Consider the following 21,139-nt stretch of genomic DNA (forward strand, 5'->3'; position numbering starts at 1 on the left):
ACCACTGGCGTGGCTATTATGTGGGTTCTCTTTGTTATCCATTCACTCATATCCGTATCCCAAGTTCGTTTATAGTGAACTCCCCATATAGGAAATATGGATTGTGGTACGGCGCAGGACGTGATAATCAGCGATGTCACTATTGGCGAAGCGCTCTAACCCGTTTGTTGTCTTTAGACCTCGGTGTTTACCCAACCAAGGCCTGTGCACATGCCCACAGGACTTGTGGGCATGTCCATGTCATATTTTTAATAGAGCGCGTGGCAGAGTGTAATGTAAAAATACCAACAATTAGTGAAGTAACGAAAAAATTGACGTTAAGTGCCGGATCTCTCCCAAAAGCAGTTGTCAGAGGATGCGAGCTTGACCTACTTGGGCTGAGCCGGGCACCGTGCATGCTGCATTGTTCATGCAGGCCGGAGTGGTAACAAAAGAGCCCCTCCTTCCCCTGACGGGGGAACACGAACCCCAGCCGAACCCTGACGCCGCGTTCGATTAAGTCAGCCGAGCGCTGAGTCATTGTATTTGTTGTCCCCATCTATGTAGTTCTAAAGTTAACCGCTTGGGGCGCCATGGTCTGATCTCCTTTCTAATAGCTAAAGCGACCTCTTTCTTGTCCAAAAATATTTTGTAACATCTATCAGTGATCAGAGATAATATAGTAAAGGTGCAGGCGAGCTGGTGAATGTTAACCATGTTAAATAAACCTGAGACTGGGGCGCGTGGCCGAATGGTTGCCGCGCTTGGCCCTCGCGCAGAGGCTCTCGCGCGGAGGCTCCGGGTTCGATACTAGGGAGCGGGCTCCTCTTTTATCTTTTCTTTCAACTTGAGATTATCATAAGTTCGAGAACCTTATCGTCTGATCGAGTTACGAATGTTCTACGCGCCGAACTTTCTACGCCGAATGTTCCAGAAACCCACGCGAGTACATAAGGTACTCCGAGTGGCAGTCTGGAGTCAGTCTCGCCCCAGCGCTCGGTCCTGCTGTTTCGCCGACATCGACGCCTCGGAAGCTAGCCTTTCTCTATATTGTTTTGGGCACAATTTTGACCCATTGAACGTTTAGTTCTTTCAGTTATTCGCCGCCTCATGATTTGTCATTCGTGATAATATCCTGCTCCTTATTCGGAGGAGATCGAACAGTCACGCCACTAGCGGCATGCTGCAGCTGTATGGACGACAAAGCTAATTTTCTTGTTTGTTGTTGATCAGAGAAATCGAAGATGACGATTCGAAGGCCGCTCCTCGTGCGTCCAAAGCACTGGTCAAAGCGAAGCGCTCGTGCCCAGACCGTGCTAGGCGAAGATCAATTCCTTTGTTATGCTGTGTTAGTAAACACCGCGCTGTGTGGACAACAAGCTCGATAAAGCTCCCCCTATAGTTCGACCTCCTGCCCAATAGTTGGACTGCATAAAACAGCCCTACGATACTTTTTTTTCTGTTTTGTGTTGTTGCGTGATATTAAACCATTCTGGTAAACCAGGTTTGTGCAGCTGTGTAATTGTGTGTGTTACTGAAGTCGATACAAATTAAGCAATGCGGAAGTATCTTCAAAAGTAGTTGAGTTACATTTCTAAGTATTTGTACTCTACTCAAGATACTTTACAGTGAAAGTGACTTGAGTAGTATTTTAAGTACTTTATGAAACAGGTATTTAGTAACTTAAATACTTTTATCGAGTATTTTGTCCAACACTGGTTTGTACACGCCTTATTTTGGTTATTTACTTCGAATCTTTTATACGGGAAAGGCAAGCGCATGTACTTATAATCTCAGCATTCTTCTTGATGTTTGGGTAATTTAGCAATAGGTCTATTAGAACAAGCGGCCGCGTGATGTGATGCTAATTATATACCGTTAGTGTTCATCATAGTCATGCGCTGGGGATGGCAAAGCACAGAGCATGGGCTGAGCTTCAGACACTGCTAGAGTTCGGCTATTCTCATCTTTGATTGAACACGAGCCATTACCCCAATATTTGGCGATGCTGATTACCATGAACCCGAGTGCTCGACGCGGGCTCATGAAAATCGAGTATGCAACGTTGTCAGGTGACTCACGGAGGGAGGGCGTGATGTCATGTGACGTCACGGTGTCAAAAACGATAATACATCTATAGACCTTTTCCACAAGGGCGCCGCCATCTTGAATTGTCGTCACTTCCAGTATGGGCGAAAACATTGTTTTGCCGTCGCCACGCCAATAGAACGCATTTAGGACAAAAACGTAACCGTCACACATTCTCGTTTTGGCTCCCCTCTATTTTTTTGCTAGTTACGTTTTGAAACGTTTTATTATTTTGTCGTCGCCCATACTGGAAGTGACGACAATTCAAGATGGCGGCGCCCCTGTGGAAAATGTCTATAGACCTTTTCCGCAAGGGCGCCGCCATCTTGAATTGTCGTCATTTCCAGTATGGGCGGATACATTGTTTTGCCGTCGCCACGCCAATAGAAGGCATTTAGAGCATGAAGGTAACCGTCACACATTCATGTTTTGCCTCCCCTCTATTTTTTTACTATTTGCAGGTTGAAACGTTCTTATATTTTTTCGTCGCCCATACCGGATATGCCTACTTGGCGGTCGGGGGCGAGAGTAAGCGGAAAAGGTCTATAGTCCGTTGCAACCTAAGAACGAAGGGCGAGGGTAAGAAGGGCCGGGGAGGAGGAAGCAGACGGAACGCTGGAGGAGAGAGGGGGAAACCTCCTTCTCTCTTTAGCGTTCCGTCTGCTTCCTCCTCCCCGGCCCGTCTTACCCTCGCCCTTCGTTCTTAGGTTGCAACGGACTATAGTGGCGTTCTCAGTTTAAGTCGACTTGACACAGTGACTCCAGTCACGTCGACGTCACGAGACCACATGTGTGACATTACTAGATAGCATGTCTTGACATTATGACGTCACATGACCACGTGACGTCATGACACATGATTAATCATAGTGCCAATCAAAAAGCGCCACAAAACCCCACAAATTTTCATACGTTGCAATTCTGTATATGACGATTTGATCAATACATAGACATGCAGCCGTCAATTCTTTATTCTCAAAGATTCATTTTTGTGATACTAACAGAAAAGAAAAAATCCCGAGAAACGTTTTGAACCGGCTACCGTTATATATTTTTTTCTGGTTCAGTTCGGAAGGCGGCGGTGAAGATTTCGGTTCGGTTCAGTTCCGGTTAGGCTAGAAATAACGGTTCGGTTTCGGCTCTCGGTTCGGTTCCGGTTCGACACTGCCTCCGCATGTATTCGAGAGTTTTGTCGGCCGCCATTCTCCCATTGGAAGTTTCCGAAAATTGCGTGTAACTTTTGAATGAGCCTAACGGTTAGCTCTGAAACTTTAGCATCGGTCTCGGGCCGCTAGCGCTACATTTGGGAGGAGAACGAGAGTTCGACGATCTGTAGTTATTTTTTCAATAAAAAAAACTTTTCTTTTTACACTGTTTGTAATGTATTTAAATATCGTGTGTCCGGGGGCAAAAGTTTTATGTTTTTTCACCTGAAAATGGAATACGCTTGCCGAACGCCCAGTCTCCGCCTAAATGCAACGCTAGCGATTCGTATCAGAAGCCAAAGTTTTAGAGCTTGTCGTTATCTGATTCAAAGGTTCTAGACGATTTTCGTAAATTTTCAGTTTGAAAATGGCGCCGCTTCCGGTAGCCGCACATCTCCATGTGTTCGTTCGTGGCACAGAACACTGTAGCTCTTGGGTTTCGTCGGCCACCATTTGCTCATTCAAAATTTCCGAAAATCGCTTGGAAATTTTTAATCACGTTAACGGCGAGCTTTGAAACGTTGGCCTCTGATACGAATCGCTAGAGCTGTATAGGCGGAGATTGAGCTTTTGGCGATGTGTAATTTATTTCAGCAATAAAAAAATAAAAATACACCGTCATCTCTTTTTTTTTTTTTCAGACATGTCACGAATGGCAAATGTCATGACGGCGGCGGCGGTCGATCGAATTTAAATTAATCTTCGTATATTATAACTTCTGCCTAAAGTTCAACGTGTGCAGTGAGGTTTAAAGTAAACGAAACGAAGGTAAGCACGGCTGTACAATGCCGCCGCCGACACGTAACTCACTCGCGTAGTCTACTTTCAATGTGGAGCGCAAGTTCCGTCTGCTTCTTGCACGGGGGGGGGGGGGGGGGTTGCGATGCTGTCAAATCGCCGAGCTCTTATTGGCTGATTGAAGAAAAGAAAATAGTGGGTAGACCTCAAGGCATCAAGCATTGCGGTTTACCGAGTGCTTTAGCTTTCAACGACCTGTCGTCGCACCACCTCTCGATAGGAGCAGCGTATCTGACAATGGGCCCGACTCATCCGTCTGCGCACATCGTTCATATCTTCAAGGAGATCATTATTTTTCGTGGGGACGAAGTTGGACTTTAAAATTTCGCAAGATAAAACTATCTACTAGAATACGCAATTGATGAAACTTTCTACTCACCCCAGGCGCCGATTTTTTCGGCTTCTTTGATACGCCCGAAGATCGATGACACTATGCATTCAGTAGTGCTCTTGATATTTACAGCAAAGCCCTGGTCATCATGGAGCAGAACAACTCGCTCTCGGTTGTCATGTTCATGTGAGTACTGCACCACCCGAGGCACTTGAAATTATGAAATTGGTTACTGCCTAGTGAAGCAACTACATACTAGACCTGAGACGGAGATAAAAAAGGACAACCACAACATCTCAAACAAGCATCACTTCACGGATGCTCCAGCCATATTCTGTCCACCCTTGCCATAAAAAAAAGAATTAGAATATTGCGTTTTTTTTTTTATGTTTAAAGGCCGACGACCAGACTCGAAATTCTGCAAGGCAGAAGATCCTCCTCGCCATGGGGAAGGAGGAAACAGGCAACGATGGACAATGTAGAAGGGGGAGAGGAGGAAGCGAGGGAAAAGTGGAAAGCGCGAACTGGTCGTCGGTCTTTAAGGTAGGGCGAGCGAAAGGCAGGTGGGAGAGGAGGAAGCGGACGCAACGATGGCGAGGGGACGGGATTCCTCCTCCCCTCCCCAGCGTTGCGTCCATTTCCTCCTCTCCGCTTTTCTTTCCCTCGCCCTACCTTCTTGAGTTGTCACCGACTATAGTAAAAAAAAAAAAAAAGAAAGTCACAGTAGCTTATAGATAGCAGCACCCTATCAGCACAGATAGCTGCTAGGGTGCCTTCATGTGCACATGAAGGCACCCTAGCAGCACTATCTATAAGTAGTGCTACTACCTCGTATTTATAATTTAAATTGCATAATCTCCGCAGGCAATGCATGCTATGGCAGTATAGCTGGACTTCATCTACAGCACGGTCAAGTTTCTATACTTTGGGAGTTTCGGCTGATGCTAATAACATGCAACATTCCGTCCTTTCTGAACGCTGGTATAGGGCCATGTTTGGTGGCAGCACATTCCTGCTCTTTCTTCTGTGTTACTGCTGCCAACGCAAGATGAGAGAAAATGCATTCGCTCCTCTTGATAGCATTCCATCGGGGACACATCCTCAGGTAGGTAATTTACCGGAAGTCCTTGCCCAAGCATCCACAATTCATCGCCGATATACAGGGTGTCCCCCCAAAACAAATATTGACCAGGGTTTTTTTCACCACAAAAATAAACCGCATCTCAATGAAAAGTTATAAATAGTTTTCTGGAAATTTGAATGGGTAGATGGCGGCTGATGGGGCTCTCGAATACTGAATGGCGCCAGCTACTGCAAACGGGCCTTAGTTTCCCATTGGAATTTTCAGAAAATCACCTATAACTTTTTATTGAGATAACGGTTAGTTTCGAAACTTTGGCACCTGGTTCGGACCGCTGGTGCTACATTTGGGCGGAGAATGAGCGTTCCGCTATGCGTGGCTTATTTTTGCTGTAAAACAAAACTTTTTTTTTTTTGAGGGGGGGGGGGGGGGGGGGGGGGCACGCTGTAAAGTATTTGATAGCCTTTCAATTTACAATTGCAATGCTTTGTAAAGCGGTGCGCAAAATTATTTTGCCTACTGTAAATTTTCGAGTTTTGATAAAAAATTGTACAGCACTGGTGTAGCCACAGTTAAAAAAAGGGGGGGGGGGCATTTTGTTTATAAAATTCTATTGCTTGCGTGAAAATGACGATTTCTGACAGTTTCGTACGTAGTCCTGGTAGTGTGCTAGGGTAAAGTTTTTACAAATTTTTTTGGGGTACTCAAAAAGATTAAACTTGTTGAAACTGCAGCTTGGGCTAGTTGGTTGAACAGGTTTTTGGATAAATGCGCAACCCTGAAAAACACCCGCCGGTAAAATTTTGGTCTATTCGAATTTATGTGACAAACTCCGAATTTTGATGCGTCAGTTCCAGCCCCCCCCCCCCCCCCCCTTTTCCTAAAAAAAAAAAAAAAAAAAAAAAAAACTAGTTTACAAGCAAGTTTGATCAGTGCACATAAACAATGGTTTTTGGAAAAAAGCCACCACAGTTATCTTTCAAATCTCGGACCATTTTCGAAAGGGGTCTTACCGCTTATCTCATCAAGGTTCATTGAGGACTATAGGGCATTGTAACGACGAATGACCTCATTCTTGTCCAGCTCGCTTACACCTTTGCATTTAATTGCATTATAGGGCATTGTACTTTAGGGTCATAACAAAAGTCCCTGTTTTGGTTTCCAGTTTGGGCCATACTATTTGTGCTTTAGAGGAAGAGGTTGTGTTTTTGTAACAGTGAAAGCTATGGACCATAGATTGCATAAAATGGGGAAGAGAGGCAGTTGAAACTTTTCTATTGCATCCTTTACCACTCCACCTCGCGTGGCCGCGATGGTAGGTTGATGGAATAGAATGGGATAAATACGAGCTTCCCAGCGATTACCGCCAGGAGTTTCTCGATTTTAAAGTATCGACATTTATTGAAGCAATACTTGTGTGCAATCCATAATAACCCTGAGACAAAGGAAAAATTAAAAAAAACGGACAGTACAACGAAGTCTTCGTTGTACTGTCCGTTTTTTTATTTTTCCTTCGTCTCAGGGTTATGATGGATACCATTCACCAGCTCGCCTGTGTTTTTTACCTTTCTTCACGTGCAACTTTTGTCGTGGGACCAACGCCGTGGCACCAATGCTAAATCCAGTCAAAGAAATATGAATTGGTACAAGCATGTTTCATTTTTTGTTATCTAGCGTATACATTTACACCTGGATATTATTTATTTATTTTTAATGGGAAACCCTGCGAAATTAAACTCCAAATTTCGGAGAATTTGGACTCAAACAAAAATAAACTCCGAATATTGGGCGAAAAATAAACTCTGGAAAACACCCTCCGAATTCAATGAAAAATAAACGCAGAACCCTACATATAGTCCACACAAGGTTGAACACGGAAGAACAAACACAGTACTGTGTTTGTTGTTCTTTCTCCAGCGTTCGTTCCTTGTGCGCACTATTGGCGACAAGATGTTTCGGTGGCGCCCCTCTTATGGTTCCTATCCCAGACATCAGAACCAAGACTATTAGAAGCAAGCGATGAGTTTGATGGCGTGTCAAAAGCGTGGTGGAAGTCTAGTCATCATGTTCATAAATCAACATTGTCAGAGTTGAGAGTCTGACTTCGCTCTTATTTCCGTCGAGGAGAGCAGGAATAATCCTACTCAAGACATCACAGTGGGCGTTTGGCCAGTCGTAGAAGGCTCATCACACCGATGCTTTTGGCCGCACACGTCGCCAATACCCACCGTCAAAAAAATGAGCTCAACATCCAAGGCAGTAATTTGCTCATTCTAGGAACTCAGGTTTAACTTCATCTTTATAAGGCAAGGCCCAGGGTGCCAATATTGGAGAAGAAACAAAATTGGGTTTTGGCAACGTGTGAACAAACTATAAGTATGCATTAAGACAAAGAAATTATTAAAAATATATACCGGTATATATATATTTGAATGAATCCTTTGACAGGTTGCAGTCAACAGTCAACCACGGTCCATTCAAGCTGCACAGAGTGGGCCACCGCCAAACTACGACGCAGTGGTTAAAAAAGACCCAGGAGAACTGGAGCCACCACCTTACGAGGAAGCAGTGGCTAGCCTTCAAGCGAGCGGCTACGTATGACTGCGAGTCTCAGCTACGCTATTCGCAATCTCATGAACCTGTCAACTCGGCGCAAAGCACCACCAAGTGCCTCACCGGGCGGACTGCCGCCTCACGATGCCACAAGGGCTGGTGCTATGCACTTGTGCAGCTGGACTCAAAAGTGGCCATGTCCTCCCCAAATGAGCAGTGTGGTGTGAATGCTTTCGTGTGATGGTCCAATTAGTGCTCGTCTCCACTCAGTTGTGTGTAGTGCATTATACAACGATGGCAGTGGCCTGATGAAGCCTATGTATTTATTAAGCATGCAAAACCCCGACTAAAGCACACTCAGTTTTATAGCTGCCTCTTCGTAAAGTGGGACGAGCGAGTGAAATGAGAGTTTGTGTGACGAGCGGGTGAGAAAAGGTCTAGCCATTTTCGAGTGGAAACATTACACTGCTAGTGTGGTTATTGTCACAATATCATCCTAGACAAAAGAGGAGGTATATTTCTAGAAACATTTTATTGCTACTGACTTCTGAACGCAAGAAACCCTACGAAATAAAAATAAACAATCGCTATTATGGACACCTTTTTACAAAATTGATATATAAATAAATGGGAAGGTGATTCTTGTTTGTGCACATGTTAGTCTTCTGTGCTAAGGTCATCATCTGAAAAAAAAAAAAAAAAGTATACTCTGTCAATGTGCTGAAGCCTGCCTGCTCTCTGAATAAATAAGAACAATTTGAACCAAGGACAGTTGGAAAACATCCTCTTGTTGTAGGAGTGCACTTACCAATGTCTAAGCAGAGACTGCGAACCCTGTCGCTTACGAAGTCTGTCCCACCATCATCCGAGTAGTCTCCATAATAGTCAAGTTCTGAAGAAAAGTGCAAATTCGTGATCTCAGTGTTGCCCGGAAGAGGGAACAACCTTGCTTCAGCACAGTCCGAGGTTTATGTATTTACAGCCTCACAGTCATCTTTTCAACGATATGAATTGTTATCATATGAAAAATTCCCGTCATGAGATTGAAAGGCTCTGGTCAAAATTGCCTGTCAATTGCAGCAAGCTTCCTTTCTGTATTAAATTTGCTCTTAGATTTAACTTTCTTCCAAATTTACGTAATCAAAAACACTATGTGTTTGAAAAAAAAAAAAAAAAAATCTGCTTTGAGATGCTCTACTATAGTCGGTTACAGGTTAAGAAGGTAGCGGCAAATGCCCCTCAAAGGAAATCATATATCCCTCCGCCACCTCCGGATCCAATAGCGCCCCATCGTTTCCGTGACGTCGCGGCCAACGCGCGAGGAGGGTCTTGCCTTTCTGTACATATTTGCTTTATCTTTCGACTTTGACTTAGCATTGTGAAAGCCACGAGAGGGATATTAGAGTTTTCCCTCTCCGATGGAAACAAATACGACTTTCGGGGATTAGCTTCCCCCTCCGATGGATACCAAGGCTGCTTTCAGGGGCTCGGTTCCCCCTCCAATGAATACAAAGGTCGTTTTCTTAAAAAGTGGGATCGGAGACAAGTTGGAATCCATTGAAGCGGAACAAGGAGCGTTTCCAATGAACTCTTCTTTCGACTGCGGAGAGATTTGAAACGGGCGCATCACGCTTGTGGGAGGAGCTTCTCCTACCTTCTTGACTGGTAACCGACTATAGGTCTCGAGCATATTGTGGCAGAAAAAATAATGCCATAATGAGCAACTCACGTCGCTCAAAGTCTGTTTCTTCATCTGGATAAAAGTTTCTCCAGTTGTCCTCTGCATTGCTGTCACTGTCATCATCATCGAGACCTAAATCGGACTCGTACGCAGCTTCTGGTTCAAAGTCCTCGGGGGCTAGACACTGGAACACACTGAAAGAGAAATCTTTTGAAACCCCAGCAGAAGCTTCAACTTAGGTAATATTCAATTAGAATGATCAAAGCTACTGTAAGCAACTTACTATACAATGCAATCATTTTTACAAATTGAGAGCAACTGCAAAACACCACCTGAGCAACTTGCCAAGGCAGGACAAGTTCCTCCTGTGAAGCCCTCCACTATTCCCACTTAGGATATTTTGCAACTTTGCAAAAACTAGGTCCATGTAAAAAAAAAAAAAAATTAGGTCCTTGTAAAAAAAAAATTAACAATATCCACTGGATTAGTCTGAAAACAATGTCCGTTGGATTAGCTTGGAGACTATGTCTGTTGGATTAGTACTTTGAAAACAATGTGGTACATCTGCTGACAACTGTTATGCAACATGTTTATGCATCTACTGAAGTTCGTGAAATAGAAAAAGTTCTAAAGCTGGCAGGTAGAGCACAAGAAAAGTTCTGAGGGACAGCGTCATGCACTATTCACGATTACCAAACACACACATTGCATATTTGTGCCCCCAGAACATATAATGCATGCAGTTACAAAAAAAAAAAAAAAGTGGAAATATAGAAATTGCAAGTGTTGCATTCGATAGATGGCGTCGGTATACTCTCTCGTCACAAGACTTTTATAAGAGCTTTTAGGGCGCACGGCCATAATCAGTTGTACGTGTGTGAACGAGCCTAACTGTGTAGGGAGACTTACGAAAGGTCGGGTTTGTCAAGCAAGTTCAGCTCAGAATGAGAGTAGTAGACGTCGTAGACAAAGTCCTCTTCCAATTCCGGTGGTTTGACTTTTTCAAGCACCATGGCAACGTCGTTGCACGTTATGGTTGAGGCGTTCTCTGTAGCTGCATCCTGCAATTTATGACGTAAGCACATTAGTACCCTAAATCAAGCCCATTGGTACAGGTATGACACAAAAAGCAACATGTGCGAGGAGCAGGCACGTAGCGAGGATTTTGTTTCGGGGGGGAGGCACGCCCATGAAAAAATGCTGTATGAGGGGGAGGGGGGAGAGGAAGTCCCAGCAAAATGGAAGATTTTGGGAGGGGCCCCATGGGCCTCCCCCCTGGATACGTGCCTGGCGAGGAGGGTCTCGACTGAAAGGACGCAAGTACAAACACTCCATCACCAGTTTTTATCTCAGAAACGAAAGGTTGTCATCAAATCTACTGTCCCGGTAGAATATGGTTATGTCTTGCACCCAACTGGGGGGTAAAGTTTATTTTTAGAGACTAAACTGTATGATTGATATGCGAAAAGACTGTGATGTCATGTTCACACTAACGGACATCCTCTCTGCTTGCTACAGCGAAAAGCACAAATGACTTTCACGACTTTGTCGCAAGGACCAGCTTGCCTCATGACTGGCGTTCTCTTCTTTTTGGAAGTCTTCTGCCACAACGTCGTACAGCCTGAACAAGCTGTTGACGGTCTTGTGTGGCGATTCCAAGTCCTTGTCGTCGATTTCTTCAGAGTGGACTTCCTCGATGATTGCTCGATGCTGGAGCAGCAACTTTAGCCTGCTCTTCTTGCTCGCTGAGCGGTGCTCCTCGCGCACTTTGGATGCAATGTCTACAGTGTGGGTCTTCGGGTCTGTCCTCAACTGCTTCTTAGAATCCTTCACTTGACGGATAGCTTCGTCCGCCTCTTTGCAATTCTGCAAAGCAGAACAAATTTACTCCGGTGATATTCATACAGAGAGAGGTGGCTCTCCCTTCCAATTCGGTGTTTTCTTTCATCACATTGGGGGAGAATTTTCTCTTCGCAATTGATACAAACAAGACAGGAATGCGAGGCTAGCCCCGCCCAAGCGTTCAGGTTATCGATCCATTAGGCAATGTGCCTTACACTTACCGGATCTTTAAAGGTGCCAGCGTACGTGAGCGTGAAGTCGCGGTCTTCGTCATGCCATAGTTTGGCTGCCTTCGGGGCTAGCACGATCGTATCTGCTGGGTTCTCATCGGCCTTGCGCTTGATCCTTACGACGGTGGCCATCGACACCGTTCTCCACAATGGTTTCGCGCTGTGGAGCTTTCTGGCAATCCGGCTGGAACAAAGTGAGAAAACTTCAGCTACAGCACCTCAAGCGCTGATGCAAACCGATTCCTCCGAAAGGTCGGTCGAACAGCGAACAGCATTATCCTAGATAAACGAGAAAGATTGAGAAATGACCCTCGTTTTTGCTAGCAAATGTTTCCAATCTTTTGTGTAGAACTTACCTCGAAATTTCGCTGCCTTCCCCTAAGTATCCGCGCTTCCGTACCTCTGTAGCTCAACGAGCGAAACCAACGAAAAGATGACGGTCAACGCCATTATGCCGAAAAAAAAAAAAAAATACATGAGGAAACGACACATTTCGGCAGTCTCGAATATCGACTAGACCAATATTTTAAGTAAGATAAGTGTATTTATATAGGTAAAATATTGGAAGAAAACTTAAACGAACGAATGCGTAAAGTCTATATAAATATATAAACATAATATCTAAACAGCGACACAGGGGAAAACGGTAAACCGACAAGCAACTCTGTGTACGATTACGGCGTCACCGGACGAGCACGTTTCGCACTTCGTTGGAGCTGTCCTGGGATTGTTGAGCTCAAACTTTTACGTTCATTAGTAATTCAAAAAACGCAAATAAGTGGGCCAGAATGAACTTAAGCAACCAATTACGTTATGGCGTTGAAATTACATGGACGACGAGATCTAACCTGTGCAAGTCCTTCCGTAGACAGGTACTGTTGGGTCATCATCTGCCGGGGTCGTCTGCCGCCTAGAAGTTTTGGGCGGTCTCAACATGAAGAACTACGCACGTGTTCTCACGAACCACCGGTTCTTGGTTAGAGTTGCACATCCTGGTACCCGTTGCATGCTTGATCTGGCCCCGGCAATGTCAGTCGTGTTCGATCCCAGCAGCTTGGTTCAGGTCAAGGGTGCGTCGGCACGAACTTTTGACATGGGTCCCCGGCCGTCTGTAGTAATTAATCGCAGTGCTTGTGGAACAGTTTGACGCACGCCACGTTTTGTGTGATTCATTTGACGTGCTTGTAGTTATTAAATCAAGCACCTTCCTTTAGTTCCCACGAAAACTGTTTTTTCTTTTTTTTTTTTTAGCACATTCATGACCAGTTTTGCACAAAAGTAACACCCGGAAAAAGTACTTTTTTTTTTTCTTTCTATGTGGCAGACATGAATATGTATTTAATTCAAATGGCAGTGTGTTTGGTTCCTTCCTTACCAGAAGGTAGAACCTAAAAGACATCGAAACAGAACCACTTTTAAGGACCCCATGTAGTGCATGCACATGCCCTGGAAAACAAGCACTTATTTGCTATAAGACTGAAAAGAAAAAAGCTGAGGAAATACCTTTTATAAAGGAGAGCGTGCTGCTTATGGGTTACAAGAATCAGGGAAAGCATCAAGAACAAGGACAGGACAAGACATATTCCACCACTTGGAAGCATGTTTTGTCCCATGTTTGTATTTTTTGTTGCTCTCCCCTTATTCGTGGGATGATTCGTGGTTCTCCAAAATCTTTATTTCCAGCTCATTTTGGGTGGATGGATACATTTGCGAGAGCAAAGGACCACCAATGCGCGCAGGCAAGAAGTTAGCGCGGTGCGAGCGTGGGTGATACCCTTCATTATGCAAAACAGCGCGAAAAAAAATGAGGAGGATGTCTCGTGTGTTTCTTCTAGGTCCTCGTCGTTTTTTTCTCCCTGTTTTCCATGATGAAGGGTATCACCGACGCTCGCACCGCGCTAGCTTCTTGCCTGTGCGAATTGGTGGTCCTGTGCTCCCGCAAAACTCACGCGAAGTAAATAAAAGGCAGTCTTAGTTGATTGTTTTGATACCTTTGATAACAATATGATGCATGCTTAAAGGCGTCGGCAAAGTGTCTGGTGTTGTTATCAGAGTCATCTGAATAATAATTTACTAGAACTTCCTAATGAAAAAGGTTACCCTAAAAATATTTATACAAGTTATTTCTGCTGACGCAAATTGCTAATGAAAAATGCGCTTTAGTCGTTAGTGAACAGTTTCGCGGTTTCGCCGATCGTTTTTCGCTAGCAGACGACCAGGGAAGAGCAGAGTGGTGCTGCGATCGCTAGAGACGATATGTCTCGACCGCAAGGTGCATTTATACTCCAAAGAGCAATCGCCAAGGGGCACTGATAGTACCGCAGGCCATGCGGTACTATCAGTGCCACCTAGCCTACTTTATATCTCCCCCTAAAACCTTAACCCCAAATATTGTCGAACCTGTTGAACCATCTAAACAAGGGGTGCATAACTAAAAAAATGAGGCAGGCCAAAGTTGTGTTTATTGAAAACTGCGTTACGCACCTAGTGAGATGTGTTACACATTTTAGCTGCAGGCAGGATTCCAATGTCTGGCGTCATAACACTCATTGCCATCTTTAGCATATCTCGCAGTGTCGTGTCCGTCATGGCAGATCAAAGGCGGTTCTTGTTGAGAGTCATCAGTGAGAAGGTCTGTTCACAAAGATATGTACTCCCAAAAACTGACATCAGTTTCAAAGCATGGCCCACAAGGTTTCTGTACTTGTTCTTGTCAAGGTTTTTGCACAACAGCTGAGATTCACTATGGATACGCTTCAGTACTGGCGAACACTTGAGGTCGATGAGCTCCAGTTGCACCGTTGGATCAGAATCTCCCGGGGCCGCAGAAAAATGATTGTGAAACAGGTAATAGTTTGCTTTCTCGACTTCGATTGCCTCTAATCGTAGTTGGAATTCCGGTAGAAGGTTCTCAACGTATGGCGCGTAAGTCACAGTCACCGACTTCTGGTTTTCACCGGCAGACAAGAGTTTCCGACAGGCTGGAAAGTGTGTTGAATTTCCACATTCAAGCTGCAGTGTGAACAGACACAACTTTCTTTGGAATGCGAAGATTGTGCTCACCATTTCCGAAATGAAATTGTCCTTTCCTTAGAGAGTTGTGTTGAGTGCATTCAGGTGACTTGAAATATTGGTGAGGTATGCCAAATCCCTTGACCACTGCTCATCTTCCAGCTTTTGTATTTGTTTCCCTTTGCCAAAGAAAGCGATGATGCCGTCCTCGAGCACGACGAAGCGACTCGGAGCATTCTCACGGCTCAACCAGCAAACTTCAGTGTATTACAGAATGTCCGTGTGCTTGTTCTCCATATCTTTCGTATACTCCTGAAACTTCCTGTGCTTAAATCCCCGAACACATCTAAAGTTGACGACCTAAGTAGCGACTCATGACACTCAAACTTGATCACTTTGGCACAAAGAGCTTCCTGGTGCAGTATGCAGTGATATTGCTTCAATTCTACGCTACTATGCTTCTATCAAAGCAACTGCTCCGTTTCTTTTCTCAATAATGGCTAGCTCCATCAGTGCAGACACCTGCTAGTTTTTTCCCCTGGTAGCTTGAGCTTTTCTATGACGTCTTTGACCTCCTTGCTTATCTCTTCTTCAGTAGTCCCTCCGTGCATTGAGCAGAGCTCTGCCAGTTCCCGAGTTACCTTCAAGTTTTCATTGACGCCACGGATGAAGACAAGCGGTTGCACATTATCTTTAATTAGAGCACTGCACAAGCCTACTTTATGAGGCCCAGCCCGGCCTGGGCCTGCTGAATCTTATCTTACCCGACCCGGACCCGGCCCGATGGGATGCCTACCTGATCAGGCCCGGCCTGGGCCCGGCCCGGTGAGAGGCCAAGGTGTGCCTTATCTCTTAAATTTAAAGCTGCCCTGTGAAGGTGTTGGCGCATTTGATTTGTTTACTAATTGGCATGAAAGATGCTGCCATATCGCAGTCATGTGGTGAACATTCGAAAGCTTACTCAAATATAAAAGACATAGATAGCTTATCTTTGGTAGACAGAAGGCATTCTTTTTTTTTTCTCTTCAAGAGTTCGAAAAGAAAAGGGAAAGACAATCGTACTGTCCCCTGTGACTGGATTTCCCTCGTTTTCTTTCCTGCTGGCGGCTGACCCACTATGCTGATGGAATCCCCAGGATTTTCCGTACAGTGCAACCCACTTATAACGTTAATGAGAAAACCCAGAATTTCAATTGTTATAACCGGTTATCGTTGTATCTGGACTAGAAACTGGTTATTTCCAGTCTAGAAACTCTAGAAACTGATTGTTATAAGTGATACATTGTTATATGTGGTATTGTTATAAGTGGATTGTACTGTATCTTCTTGTGGGCTTAGTCCAAGACAGCTTTATTTATTTCTAAGATATTTTTAGTGGCGTCGTAGCGAGTTTGTACTTAAAGTTTTTCGCTTCTTTCGAGTCTAAATGATAATTCGTTGGCATTTTCTTAACATTGGAGAAAGTGTGCTACACCGCTGCCTTAGCCAAGGCTCAGACTGGACGCGGAAACAATCCGCGCTGCTCATAACCGGCCCGCGAACCGGGCTGGGCCGGGGTTTTTGGTTAGGCCCTGCCACGTGCGGAGCTCTATCCTTGATGTCTGTGCTCTAATTCGGAGCAAGAGCGTAGTGCTACACAAACTGACCGCAACTCTTCTTTAGCGATTTTGGTAGGTCGTCTGCTGTATCATGCACATGTCGCTGTACAGTCATTTTTGATAAGCTTCGATTTTGGAAGACCAACTTGTCTGGGCACATTTCTTCAGAAGCAACCAGAAGGCACTCTTTAATGAAGTCGCTATCTGTAAAGGGACGACTTGAACATGCTATCTGTTGAGATATCCGAAAAGAAGCCCTCGTAGCTGCTTCAGATGTGTTTCTTGTTTTTGGAAAGATTTGTTGCTTAGCAAGTAACATCCTCTTTAGCTGTTAGTCTCTCAGAGTCGGGAAGGGTGCTGAAGTCACGGCTGTGCTTGGTCTCGTTGTGGCATCGGATGTTATACCCTTTAGACATGGCAAGAGACTCTCGGCAGACAAGGCTTTTACACTTCATTCTCAATTAAAAAATACATCGATGTCCACTCTTGATTGAATTTCCAGCCCTCCTGGTCTATTTGCCTCTTCTTTGGAGGAGCACTCATATTACACGTGCAACTTTCAACAAATGCAGGAACCAATCTGGTATTTTTCTCTTCTGCTTCTAACTGGCATTGTTCACATCCAGACAGGATGGAACAGGGTGGTAGCCTCCAGGGTGAAACGGGGAGCGATTGTGAGAGAACAACAAGCTTTCGCGTTCTGCATACAGACATGTTGAGACAGAACAGACGGCTGGACACATTGTTTTATTGTCAGCGGGACCACTGGAAAAGAGATATTTTAAATAAGAAATCATAGTTTCTTTGCCAAGGACTTTGAGAAACAATGGTCATTGGGTTTCACTGTAGCTTGCCGAGTGGAGCGGGCGCGCGGTGCATTCAATGGCAAAGTAAGCATGTTTCTGTGCGGGGCGGGCCGCAGGCCAGTAAAAAAGCGCGCATGGGCCGATGGTCATATGTTTTGCACCCCTGATCTAAACCATCAGTTGTGCATAATTTTGCACTTCCCTAGACCTTTTCTACCAATCTTCTAACCTCTCGTTTCTGTGATTGTAAACCTTTTTTTCCTCCACCTTTGTCAGCAAACCCAAGGCACCCAAAAGATCTGTTTCCCCTTTAGGGAGAGTGGGGCAAAGTCCCCCACAATCATGTGGGGGACTTTGCCCCTCATGATTGTGTGTTCTACTGTTCTGTTTTCCCTTTGGCATATGGCACTCAATAGGTCCATTTTGTCAAGTTTTCCCTTTATGTCTTTGTTCTCAAAACTCCTGTTTGAGCTTTGAACAGTAGCAAATGCCACAGGAAATCTTAAAATACATTACTTGTTACTTATCTCCTGTTACAATGATTGATACATTCTTAGAGCTCTTTTTTAGTCAGCCCAGCAAATTTTGCCACTTTTGGCAGAGAGGGTACTATTGCTAATGTCCTCTACACTGTGTAGTACATAGCACTAACCTCATTGATCCTCATGTAATTTTCGGATCATTTCATATTGGGAAAAATATAGCTAGTTTCATTAAAGTTTTAACCTATTTAGAAGGGGCTTTTTTTTTTATTAGCAATATTATTTTGGTGTGTATGTATATGATACTTGATGGTTATAAAATACAGCAAAATCTCTGTGGGGTTTCTAACTTTTTGCAGTTTTCCAGACCCTTCTCAGCGAAGAGCTCATGTCGAGTGTTGGTTGTCAACCCGAGAAATGGCAAGTTTTCTCACTGCTGCTCTGTGGGCCCACTGGCTGTGCAGAGAAGATGGTCTTCAGGAACTGACCCTGGAACAGCCTCCGTGCAAGTATGTGGACGCCAAATCTGGAAGTTGAGCTGTTGCACTCAGCTTCTGAGACAACCTTTGGTTGACTGCTCTACTGCCTTCTAGCTTGTCCCTGCTGCGATGTTCTGGGAAAATAGTTTGTCCCATTGTACATGCAGGTTTCATGTTGACCATACGGTATTTTTTGTTGCAGACTTATAATCGAATGCATTGTTTTGTAGACTTGTTAGTTAAACTAAATCTGCTTTATGACTGATGTAGGCTGTAGGCCTGTTCTATTTCCAAGCATTGATTGAGGGGGCATTTTTTTAACATTTCATATCTTCAAAAACAAATCAGACATGAACCCGTACATTCCGTGACTTTCCGGACTAAGAAAAACTGATTGCCGGACTAGATATTAAAGCCCTCTTTTGTTGAGGTCACTTATTCCCAAGGCATATCTACGTATGTCGCATGTCCAAGGCATCAGGTGTGTTCACATGCCCAGTAAGTTAAAAAGTTTGGTTTTAGAATGGATAACGCTACGTACAGTGCCTGGTGTTTAAATCTGGAGGTGGACCTCTTATTTATGCAAACAATATGTTTCCCAGAAGTTTAGTTTGCTAACACATTTCTATGTTTGTGTCCCCCAATTCTGATGAATGTAAAACCTAAGAATAAAGAATGTCAATCATATCCAAATATGACATGAACTTAGGCCTTCAAAAGTGTAGCGGCTGAATATCCAAGTGACAGTTTTGTAGTGTCATACATGTGTGTTATTGGGGCAGTGATCACATTAGCATTTTTTGATGGCTGGGAATATTGCAGGGGCAAGTTGGATGAGCATGGAGGGATCTGATACCCATACCCATTGCTATGTCACCTGAGCTACTTAGAACATTTTTTGCTGCTTTTTACCCGAGTCTTTATTTCTACCGTCTTTTGCATAACTCAAATTTATTCAAATTTTGGCTTGTCCACAGAAGTGGATGCACCAAAATTAAACCGAATGGAGAAAGGTGACAATTTTTTGCCTTCAATAGTTCCATATGATGCTTCTAAATCTGGACAGCTTGCAAGCACTGGATGTGCTCCCACGAGACAATTATAAGACAAAACCTGTACGATGACCTTTTTTTATATTATTCCTTTGGAAACAAAACTCGACCACTGGAACATTTTTTGGGGAAAAGATAAACTCGACTGTCAAAAAGTTGAAATGTCAGTCATGTCTTTACGGTCATGCACAGAAATGTGCTAGTACAAAGTCCGTTAAAATTGAAACGTCCGGAAGTGAATTCTCTGTTGCAATCCTCGAGTTTGCGACCTAAGCTATTAAGTATTCCTGGCTTTGGTGCCCTATATGGCAACTCCGCTCAGGTTTTAAATTTTCAGGTCTTTGGATGATTTGAGTGGCGTGGTCCTATGAGTGTACAAAATGCCATTGGGGGGGGGGGGGGGGGGGGGGGGGGAGGAGGAGGAGGAGGAGGAGGAGGAGGAGGAGGAGGGGAGGGGAGGGGAGGGGAGGGGAGGGAGGGAGGGAGGGAGGGAGGGGGGGGAGGAGGAGGAGGAGGAGGAGGAGGAGGAGAGGAGAGGGGGAGGGGAGGGGGAGGGGAGTAAAAAGCTAAATTTTTTTCTGAGAAATCTAGCCTCAAACATTCTTGGATTACTGTTGTGCATGAAATTGAAATGGCTGTCTCAGGAGAGGACAAGGTTGACATCCATGCCTGCACACTGTTGTACTAGCTGCCATCCAGTCGGAGTTATCGCAGTGTACCAGAGGCACATGAAAAGTATGATCATGGAGTCATCATTCAGTATGAACCACACCTCAGGGATTAACTTTTTCTGCCAACCTAAGAGGAGCACTTTTTGGTGGATTTAATAAGGAATGTAGAGACCCGACTGAGATGTGTGTAGTCGTGTTTTCGTCGGGCATTTCTTTTAAATTAGACCTGAGTGGCGATACAGGTAAGTTGGTTCATGACTAGAAAATATTAAAAAGAGCTCACAAAAAGATGCAGATTGAGGAAAGAACAACACAAGACGAACACCAACTATCTTATGTACTTCTCTTCTCAGTCAGTGTCGTCTTGTGCACTTCTCTCCTCGGTCTGCTTTTTTTTGTAGGCTGTTTTTAACGCTCCTTTTGGGCTGAATTTCATCCAAGGGACACTTCAGAATACTTGGGCACCAACCCTCAAACTGTGACATCTGTTTTGATTGTAGTGATGTGATTGCTGCACCATTTTGTGCCACACTGTGCCAAAGTGCTTACCCTGCTACATCCTGCTACATTTTGCCAAAATGTGACGAATTTGCAGCAACATTGCTCCAAAACTTAATTTCACTTTAATAATACTAAAATGTAATATATAATAGCTCAGGCCTTGCTACCTGGCCGAATCGTTGCAATATGCTGATGCAAGTTTTCAAAGCTTTTGGTTATTGCCTCAAATAACATGCTATTCTATTGCATTTTGTATCAAAGACTGACAGTACTCAGAAGTTTAACAATAATTCTCATGTTCATGGTCTGTTCGGGAGGGTTAGTTAGTTTCGTTGAGTGTGCTTCTCACCACGCTCTTGTGTACTACAGAGAAGCGGCATCTGTGAAGTAGGCATCGCGATTTTGCGTGTCTTGCTTCACTGCAGCGCACCCGCGCGCTAAGGGTAAAGCACTTCTTCAGAGTGAGATGCAATACAATTTCTGAATACAACTTCGGCTTGTGTGATAGACTACGATATCCTGGCGGTACCTCTTAGCAATTCTAAATTTTAGCAAGGATACTCCAGTATTGCAAGGATATTTACGTGCACTCTTTTGTAGGTTTATTTATTTATGCCAACTCATTTGTTTAGTTATCAGTTTTATATAGGTGTTGTGAATTAGAACTAAATTGACAGGAGCAGGGATGGAAGCTTGGGAAGAACCTTAACGAGTTCTGTGGGATTGCTTTAGAGCACAGCTCTTAGGCAG

At 44.3% G+C, this 21,139-nt stretch overlaps 2 protein-coding genes and 1 long non-coding RNA gene across 4 annotated transcripts in view; 2 read left to right on the forward strand and 1 right to left on the reverse strand.

The window, feature by feature from the left end:
- LOC8052403 overlaps nucleotides 1–8,019 on the forward strand; it is a 31,358-nt gene extending 23,339 nt beyond the window's left edge. The window contains exon 3 of the long non-coding RNA XR_006076896.1: nucleotides 7,931–8,019. This is a non-coding gene — a long non-coding RNA (uncharacterized LOC8052403). The remainder of the gene's footprint in view (nucleotides 1–7,930) is intronic.
- A 529-nt stretch (nucleotides 8,020–8,548) lies between these two features.
- LOC8052402 (probable RNA polymerase II nuclear localization protein SLC7A6OS) lies at nucleotides 8,549–12,259 on the reverse strand. Its single transcript, XM_002434377.4, has 7 exons — nucleotides 12,145–12,259; nucleotides 11,780–11,972; nucleotides 11,283–11,582; nucleotides 10,626–10,777; nucleotides 9,765–9,910; nucleotides 8,844–8,927; nucleotides 8,549–8,718 (listed from the first exon to the last, which is right to left on the reverse strand). The coding sequence occupies exons 2-7, from the start codon at nucleotides 11,918–11,920 to the stop codon at nucleotides 8,693–8,695; spliced, it is 849 nt and encodes a 282-aa protein (XP_002434422.2). The 5' UTR covers nucleotides 11,921–11,972; nucleotides 12,145–12,259; the 3' UTR covers nucleotides 8,549–8,692.
- Nucleotides 12,260–12,441: 182 nt separating this feature from the next.
- Nucleotides 12,442–21,139, forward strand: part of LOC8053274 (mitochondrial inner membrane protein OXA1L) — a 31,117-nt gene continuing 22,419 nt past the window's right edge. The window contains exons 1-2 of one of the 2 annotated variants that reach the window (XM_029993937.4): nucleotides 12,442–12,660; nucleotides 18,046–18,195. In XM_029993937.4, the coding sequence (XP_029849797.3) occupies nucleotides 12,577–12,660; nucleotides 18,046–18,195 (234 nt within the window). In that variant the 5' untranslated portion in view covers nucleotides 12,442–12,576. The remainder of the gene's footprint in view (nucleotides 12,661–18,045; nucleotides 18,196–21,139) is intronic. The other variant, XM_029993938.4, reaches the window with a different exon arrangement.

Source organism: Ixodes scapularis, unplaced genomic scaffold (genome assembly GCF_016920785.2).
Source record: "Ixodes scapularis isolate PalLabHiFi unplaced genomic scaffold, ASM1692078v2 PGA_scaffold9__187_contigs__length_104089568, whole genome shotgun sequence".
Lineage (NCBI taxonomy): Eukaryota > Metazoa > Arthropoda > Arachnida > Ixodida > Ixodidae > Ixodes > Ixodes scapularis.

What these genes read in the sequence shown, in the direction of transcription:
- LOC8052402 (XM_002434377.4), bottom strand. Translation starts at nt 11,920, where the DNA reads ATGGCCACCGTCGTAAGGATCAAGCGCAAGGCCGATGAGAACCCAGCA. An exon ending in CTTGACAAACCCGACCTTTC is followed by an intron (nt 9,911 to 10,625) that starts GTAAGTCTCCCT and finishes TTTCTCTTTCAG; the next exon opens with TGTGTTCCAGTGTCTAGCCC. An exon ending in AGAAACAGACTTTGAGCGAC is followed by an intron (nt 8,928 to 9,764) that starts GTGAGTTGCTCA and finishes ACTTTTCTTCAG; the next exon opens with AACTTGACTATTATGGAGAC.